We start from the raw sequence: 9,068 nt of genomic DNA on the forward strand, positions 1-9,068 counted from the left end.
AAGGAAACAAAAAATAAAACTTCACAAAACATTCATTCTTTCATTCACTTCTTCAAACAATAAATATTTCATTTATTTTTCTCCTGCTGGGCTATACTATTCAACGTGGAAAATCATTCTGACTAAAAGAAGATGGACACACTCACCCCATTAATATTTGTTTCAGTATTACAAGAAGATGCCAGTGTTCCTCTCCCAGACAAAGACAGAGTTATCTCCATTACACAACCACGTTTAAGCACAGGAGAACTGCCCGGTTGGGGAGGAATGGCACTCCAGGTGAAAATGCTTGGATGTCATTGGTATCCACCGAAATAGAAGTTTTCACCAGCACCCTGGGATTCATTTAGTATCGGTAAACCAAAATCAGAGTTCAGCGATGTGCACTGTATGTGCGCCAATTATATAAGTTTGGTAGTCGCTATATGAATTAAGATATGATGCTGCTGATGCAGCAAGGATAAAACCATACATAGCCCTGCACAAAAAGGGAAGGACTACACCTAAGGATGTAACTTTATTGTTGCCAGTCACCTGGGCAAATATTTCTTTCCGGAAAAGGAAAATGGGGTGGCTTGTAGATTGGGACAAATGTTTTCTCTTGATCTGACGTGAAAGTGTCAAAGTATCATGAAGGTTCAAGGGGGCAAGAGGTAGTTATTAAAGTAGAGAAAGGCCAGACACTAAAAAGAAATAGACCTAGGCAGCTTGTTCCAGGCTTTTGGACTAAAATTTTGGTGTCACAGGAGAGCATGCAGAAGAGGACCTAAGAATCCTGAAGCAAACTTGTCATGGAAGCAACAGACATAACAATTGTTTTATTCTCAGTATTTTTTTTTCCCCATATTTATTTTTAAAACTCCTGGGTTATCTCATATGTGGGAAGAGGAACCAGTGGGTATGACTGGTTCGTGTTTGAAAACTAAACTAAAGTGGAAACAGGCATATGGGGTGGTATCAATTGTATAAGAGAGAGAAACCCTTAAGAGAAAGATTAAATAAAAAGACCATATCCATCTAGAGAGTGTTCTGCCTGAATAAATTTTATAGTTCTGTATTTCCTTGCAATAAGATATGAGCAATGATCCTGCTTGCTTTCAGACACAGTACTTCTGCTCTCTCTGGGACTACTCGACAAATGACATTTCCTGACCTCCTTTGCCATCTGGTTCCAGCCTGAGTTTGGCAGATGAGAGATGGGACCTGAGGGTAAAAGGTAAAAGAAGCCAAAGTATGTCCTTCCCTGCTTTCTCAGTTTGGGGCTGCATCTCTAGGATTGGATGCATCTCCTTTGCTGTCCTAGTTCTTGCTGCTGCCACCACCTCCTGCAGGGCATCGGTAACTCCACGCTTTCCTGGTTCCTCCAGCCCGAGGCATGGCCTTGGCCTCAGTCTTCGCGTTGCCTCAACACTCTTGATTTGCTCTTTCTGTTTGTCCCATACTTTATAGCCATTCTCCAAATTCCCTGTCATGGATTTTGTTTTCCTGACTGGACCCTGCTAATGAAACCATCTTAGAAATAAACTCAAAACTTTAGTAAAAGTACCCTATTGGCTGGACTCCAAAGCAGATCTGCCTAGTATTCCATTCCATTCTAGAAACAAAAATCATTTCTCAATCACAGATACAGAGAACAAACAGGTGTTTGCCAGAGGGGAGGCGGCAGGTATAGGGATGGGCAAAATAAGTGAAGAGGATTAAGAGGTACAAATTTCCAGTTATAAAATAAATAAGTCACGGAGGTATAATGTACGCCCTAGGGAATATAGTTAAAAAAATTGTAATAACTTTGTATGGTGACGGATGGTAACTAGACTTATCATGGTGATCATTTTGTAATGTATAAAAGTACTAAATCACTATTTTGTACATCTGACGCTAATGTAATATTGTATGTCAATTATAACTCAATTTTTAAAAGGCAGAAATACACATTAAAGAAATAATGAAATATAATTTTATATTCATTGGATGCGGATATAGAGAAAAGGGTAGTATAATACATATTGGTAGTGAGAATGTTAAGATGTATAAGCATATGGGGAGGAAAATATGGCAATATCTATACAAGAAGTACATATTATCTTTTACTAAATACTTCTATTCCTAGATATCTCTTTATTATAGAAATAAAAGTACAAATCTTGCTCATAAATATAGAAGTACAAATTTGTATAAAAAAAGTTTGTCAATGATACTTTATATTTATATAGCACTTTACAGTTTGTAAACTGCTTTCATATTTAAAAAATCTCATCTGATTTCCATAATAACCCTTGTGAGACAGACAGTAGAAAAAACAGAATTGCCTACAGTTACATATCTGTTAGTAGTAGTAGCAGTAAAGAAGATATTTTAACCTAAATCCTCTGCCTCAAAATTCCAGGGTTAAAATAATAAATTTTTAAATGGTCTGATATATGAAAAAAAAATTAATAATAAAAGGAAGTGTTCCTGAAGTTTATATTAAATAACTTTAGGTATATTTTATAATTTTATCTTTTATTGCCTTTTTAATGTTGGTTCTTATATGATTTTGCACATGTAAATTTAGATCATTGCATCATTTCTCAAAAATATCAAAATAGTGAAAATATATCTTGAAATGGGGCTATAGGAAAGAGAAAACATAAAAATAAGAAGGGTAGATATTTTAAAAAAAGAAATGACAGTTTGGGGTGCTAGGCATCTTCTTACAGAACACATACACGTGAATGTATTAAAAACATACTTGATAGTATAGGGTATCTTAATATAGTTCACAATAATAAATCATGAGCTTACAAGAAAGTAAATTATAACAAAATCTTTATAGTCTAATTGCATATTGATGAAAATTAATTAAATCACATGACCCAATAATTGTCTTTTATTTTCTTCGATTTTTAAATTTTGTTTTTGAAGGAAACCAGAAAGTCACCCCAAAATACGCCTCTTTAACATAAAAATTATTTTGAGCTGAAACCAATTAAAAAAATGGTAAACACAGAAAAAGTTCTCCCTTTTCTGCATAAAGGCAGGAAATAAATTATCTTTTTACTGGAGACAGGCTCTCATCAGCCCAGAGACCACACCAGAAGAATCTGCAAACAAATCTTGTTAAACTAACTTTAGTCTTCTTAGTTAAGGGATAAGGACTATCTACCCCTAGCTGGAGTACCCCTAACCTAAACCTTTTGTAGTGTCAACTCTTCACAAATGTATTGTCTAAAAGGCATAAAAGCTTCTTGCTCTGGTCACTTCTTCAAGTCTTCATTCGCTTGTCAAGTCTCTCATGTATATGTGAAAATTCAATAACAGTTGTATGCTTTTCTCCTGTTAATCTGTCTTTGTCAGTTTAATTTTCAGACCAGCCAGGGACCCAAAGAGGATTGAGGAAAACTTTTTCCTGCCCTACAGTTTGAATTTGGATTATAATTTCAAAATATATGTAAGTAACTCAATATATACTGATTTCTTCTACCACTCATCAATTATTAAATAATTAGATAATTGCTCAAATGGAATCTATTTATCTGGGAGAAAACATTACATGTAGCCATTCATAGTTCAAATTTTGTCTTCATGCCCTTGCCGTGCCTCATTCATTTGAAATATGCACCTCTTCCTTCTCTCCGCCACCTCCCACACCTGCTTGGCAGTTCTTCCATGCTTGAATGTGGCCCTGTAATGGAGATGGCATTGTCTCCATCTAAGGAGAAACATTGGCACCTGCTTTTGAACAGTGGTCAGTAGATTGATGTTGACATAGGGCATTTACTGGAAAATGGTCGGAGAGTGCCACTCCAGCTATTGCTTGGAATGTGTTGCTGAAAATAGACGCATACTAGGCTGGTGGGATTGAGCTGAGTCACTAAGAACCACTCAACCCCGTCATGCCTAAGCACATGCCTCTATGGCCCTGGTTGAAATAAGCCATGTGGATTGGACCTGGCAGATGTCTATTTTAAGCAGCACAGCCTCCACAGGACTGTTAGAGGCTGTGAGCTGAGAGGGGACACGCTTTCCTCAACCTCTGCCATCCTTACCGGATGGTATGGTCAATGCTTGTCCGCGGGTTACCCAGTTGGCCACCCACTTGTTCATAACCTATATTTAAGTACTTCTGGCACAGAATGACCACTTGTTTCCATGGTTTTCCAACTGAAAAAGTTACTCTGAGAAGTTCGAATGCTTTCCAGACATTATCTAATTGGCACTGTGTCTGCATTGCAGAAAATATCGGTAACATTCAGCATTTTCACAAGATAATTTAGTCACATCCTGAGTACTCATCTGGGTGAATTAGAGGGAAGAAAAGATACAAAAGGAGATTGGAGCTTGATATGACTTAAGCTTGGAGGCACTTCATCCCATCTTCAGCCTCGCTATTGAAGAGAAAAATCATTACCAACATCTCACAGTGTTGAGATGTTACAGGAATTATAGGAAAGGTCTAGTCCCTTTGTGCTGCCATATATTTACAACATCTAGTTGGTTAGCCTTAGACAGTTCAAGTCCATTTTTTCCAGATTTTAGTAATATATTGAAAAGTTTTTTGACATTTTATAATTTGGATCTCTGAGCATTTACTCATTAGCGTTAGCTGATTTAAAACATTGTGACTGGCTCTTGGTTTTCTCAAAAGTACTCTTTTTGGCATTTCTTAAAAGGCAATGTGTTGATAACTTGTAATTTAGCACATGTTTATTGAAGGCTTCCTTGGTGGAGGCATTGGTATCAACTGCTGGATGCTTGATTTTTGCTTGATATTTTATTATAATTGAACTATGTAAGTGCTACTAATTTGAAAAGACATTACTTAAAAGAAAAATAGTTAAGGAGAGCAAGAGAGTATATGATGCATAACTGAATTTGTAAATGCTTACTAGTGCTGCCCAGGTCAGACTGAAAAGGAGCAGTCCCAAACAGATAATTTGCATCTTTGAGAATCTCTGTAAAAAGACAATAATATTTTACCCTAAAGCATTGCCAACGATGACTGTAGCCATAAAAATAAATAAAACACAAAAGTATATACAAACATCTTTCCCCCAGTAATTCTTTTGTTTAAATAAATTTGTTTATACTCAAGTGTGGATACTTTAATGTAAGTGCTTTCATATGTCTCATTATTACAATGTGAAAATGAAAATTGTCCAATATTATTAAAACAATGAAGTCAGTTGGAAATAAATTTTATAGACATATTTATTTGCTCTACTGTCAGCCCAAACTTTTCCCTTTTGTCTTTAAAGAAAGATCATTTAATTTAATTATTTATATAATTCGTAATAACATTAACTTAGTATAGCAGCTAATAACATATTCTTTAAATGAGTTGCCAGGGTAGCAGACTCCACTGTGAGAAAAGTAACCTTGTCTGCTACCAGGCCAGTGCCCCAATATATTTTCTCATATTCATTGGCAATATATCTGAACTCGTAACCATCCATGGACTGAAGAGTAAAACAATTTATGTAATATATTAATAGCTAACATCTATTGAATACTAAAATGAGCCAAGCACTGTTCTAAAAATTTTACACATATTCAATTCATTGAGACTCATACCAACCCTATGAGTCAGGAGGCATTATTATTCTTGTTTTATAGTATGGGAAATAGACACAGTAAGTCGCATAACTTGCCCCAGAATTCTCAGATATTAAGGAGCAGAACTGGAATTAGTAACCAGGTAAAGCAGGTAGAGAGCCAGTGTTCTTAATCAAGATGCTTTGCCACCTAGAATGTTTCTATTCTTTTATCTTATTACAGAAAAATCTGCATGTAGTTGATTTGAAGGCAAATTATATTTTATATTGGACTCAACAAAATTTTGTTTAAAACATTAACATTTGTAGTTATGTATAAAGGTACATGTATATCCTTTGGTAAATATACTAAAGGATCAGATGACCTCACTTAAGGGGCCATTAGATTGAAAAAAATTTCAACATAACTTTGTATTACTAATCTGTTGGTTTCAATAAACAGTATTGTACTAACTACCACACAGACATATTTATACCACTCTTTGAGATTATTTGGGGAAAAGCACCTTTAATGGAAGAAATAATCTAAATACTGTTGCAATCTTTAAACATTTCAAGGTAATGTTTTATTTGTAGAAATAAATATAACTATTAAATATATTCTAAAATTCTAAGCTATTCTCTTAAATCGATACAATTTTAAGAACCTTAATTCTAACTATAATTTATCCACTCAAACACTTTAGAGATCAGGACAATATAAGTCATTTATTAGGTGCTTAATGCTGAGAAATATCAGCACAGGTGATATCAGCACGGATGAGGTTAAAAAGTATGAATATGTTTACATTATCCTTATTCTGTTTATAAGTAAAGGTATAAAGTAAAATTAGTCTTTGCGTTATTGTGGATCTTAATAATGCTGAGAGTCAAATCAAAGAAGAAATTGTTACCAAGTCATCAATTTTAGTTGATAATTTCTAGACCTTAGTAACACACTTTCTATTTTATAAAACAAAGCACTAAATATTACACAGCTGTGTTCAGTAGAGAACACTTTCAATTTGCATTTATTTTCAAAAGCAATCTCCTACCTAGATGGCATGCATCCTGAAAATGTAAACAATTACATTACAAAGCTATTTGTTATTAAAAACATCAAGAAAGATAAATTACCTTGTATCTTTTACCTTCAGAATACCTGGCTTCTTCTGCAGGATTAGCAGTTTCTGGGCATTTTGCTGAAATTTAAAGTTTGTTAGAGTTCCCAATGGCCAATCAGCATTGGCTCACTTAGCACTAGCACAAACAATTTGTTACCAGTGCCCGCAGATAACCATAGGGGGCAAAGTAATTTTAATCTAAAAATGTTTTTGTGGTGGAAAGCTGCTATCAAATGTTCCAGAAAGTGGGATAAACAGAAAATATAAATACCTCAGTTTGGTATATCATGTTGTCAGATAATTAAAATTGATTTTAGAACTATTAATTAAGACCGACTGAATAACAAGTTTATAAATGGAAAACATTTCGGTTATCATTTCATATAGAAAGTTTATTATTTCGATTTTGTCTGAATTAAATTCAGCAACCTTTAACAAAAATGTATTGAGTGCCTATAACATGACAGGCATTGGGGAAACAGCAGTGAACAAAAGAGACAGTAAAAGAATCCCTGTCTTCATGGAGTTTTTAATCTAATGGGTCAACAGAAAATAAACAGGATAAATAAGCAAAATATATTATGTTAGATAGTGACACAGACTTAATTTAAGAAGAAGTATTGCAAGGGAGGAGGGTAGAGACAGGAGTTTAAAATTTTAGATAAGGAGCCCTGGGAAGGGCTCACTGAGAGGATGACTTTTGAGTAAAGACCTGTAGACACATGACTCTCCAAGGGAGGAGCATTCTAGGCAGAAGGAAGAGGAAGAGTAGAGAGAGCCCCAGAGGCAAGAGCCTGCTGGCTTGTTCGAGAAATAGAGAAGAGGTCAGTTTGGCTGAAGGGACTGATGAGGGAAATGACAGGAAATAAGGGCATAAAGGCATCAGATGGCAGATAATATTGGGCCTGTGTGTGCAAGGCTGTGGCTTTATCCTGAATGAGAAGAAAGCCCTTGGTAGTTTGGGGCAGAGGAGTAACTGAGGGAGTGACTGAAGTAGGAATAGACAGAGACCAGCCGAGAAGCTCTTTAGGCAATATGAGGAAGAAATAATTGGGACTTGAACCAGAGTAGTGGCAGAAGAGATGAGGAGAAGTGATTATGTTCTGAATATATTTTGAAAGTAAAGCTAATAAGATTTGCTGATGTACGAGATATGGATTGTGAGAGAAAATCAAGAATGAAGAATAACACCAAGTTTTTTGCAGCTGGAAGAATGAAGCTGCCTTTTGATATAGGAGAAACTGCAGAAGGAGTGGTTTTGGGGGAACTATCGAGAATTTGGGTTTGAATATGTATGTTATTAAGTGGTCAATTTAGGACACTGATTTTCTGAGTGGATGCACATAGCATACCATATAGGAATAAGGCTTTCTAGAGCAATTGCCTGCTCTTTGGTTTTGCCCAGTCTAGCTGCCAATATTGATCACAATGTTTTGGGAGGTTCCATTCAGTCTAAAAATATTGCTATATCTAGAGGGGTAGTTTACATTAGAACTATATGTGAAACATCAATAAAAGATAATGTAAGAATTACTTAACCCATGTCAAGTGATAAGAACTACCTATAGTTAAACACAATTTTAATAAACTATAAATGATATTTAAGGAGAGTTAAGTGTAAACTCCCAATTTCTCCTAACTTTCAAAACAGACAAAGAACAAAATAACAAACAAAATAGCCTTTGGACAACTTTAGCGGAGAAAATGGTATATTTTCTCATTCAGGCTAATCCCCATTTTTGCTTCACTCAAATTCTAAAGCTCCTCCTCTAAGTGTCTGGAGCTGGTTTTTAAAACACTTGCCTGGACTAGAATTTGAGCTATTGGGCTGTGGCCACTGTTGATTCACAACCATTCAACCATGGATTTTAGAGTATTTTAACATTGTCATTGAAAATGGAAACATTTAACTCTAGTAGCCTTGGAATGAAACAAACCTGAGTTCAAATACTGACTTGCTGTTGTCAGTTGCTTAAGTACCTAAATGGAGTTTCTGTGAACCTCAATTCCTCCGTTGGAAAACGGAGAGCATAATAATAAGCTAAACATTCACTGAGTGATTACTTTGATCCACGCATTATTCTCAGTGTGATGCATTAACTCATTTAATGTTTACAAGAACTCTATAATGTAGATACTGTTATTATTTTAATATTAATGATGAGACATAAAGCAGTTAAGTGACTTACTTAAGGTCACATATCTAGCAAGTATAAAAAGCCAGAATTTGTAATTAAGCAATCTGACTCCGACATGAGGTTTGAAAACCACAGCACTATATTGTTTCATAAAATCAGCATGAACATTTAATTAACAAATGTCTACAAGACATTTAGCCCAGTACTTGATTCTAAATTAAATGATAAATAAACAATAGCTATCTATCCCACCCACTCTCCCCATCAAATAATAATCTGGTATTCAGACGATA

At 35.1% G+C, this 9,068-nt stretch overlaps 1 protein-coding gene and 1 long non-coding RNA gene across 6 annotated transcripts in view; one reads left to right on the forward strand and one right to left on the reverse strand.

Annotated features, from left to right (window-relative positions):
* The window catches only part of MEPE (matrix extracellular phosphoglycoprotein), a 10,465-nt gene extending 5,465 nt beyond the window's left edge, over window positions 1-5,000 (reverse strand). For all 3 annotated transcript variants that reach the window (XM_011356314.2, XM_011356313.2, XM_011356312.2), the window contains exon 1: window positions 4,869-5,000. In XM_011356314.2, the coding sequence (XP_011354616.1) occupies window positions 4,869-4,922 (54 nt within the window). In that variant the 5' untranslated portion in view covers window positions 4,923-5,000. The remainder of the gene's footprint in view (window positions 1-4,868) is intronic.
* The window catches only part of LOC111737264, a 71,668-nt gene that overhangs the window by 10,142 nt on the left and 52,458 nt on the right, over window positions 1-9,068 (forward strand). For 2 of the 3 annotated variants that reach the window (XR_002779400.1, XR_002779401.1), the window contains exons 2-3: window positions 1,102-1,216; window positions 3,337-3,430. This is a non-coding gene — a long non-coding RNA (uncharacterized LOC111737264). Of the gene's footprint in view, window positions 1-1,101; window positions 1,217-3,336; window positions 3,431-4,215; window positions 4,971-9,068 lie in introns of those variants that run through there. The other variant, XR_002779402.1, reaches the window with a different exon arrangement.

This window comes from Pteropus vampyrus, unplaced genomic scaffold, assembly GCF_000151845.1.
Source record: "Pteropus vampyrus isolate Shadow unplaced genomic scaffold, Pvam_2.0 Scaffold25, whole genome shotgun sequence".
NCBI classification, from domain to species: Eukaryota; Metazoa; Chordata; class Mammalia; order Chiroptera; family Pteropodidae; genus Pteropus; species Pteropus vampyrus.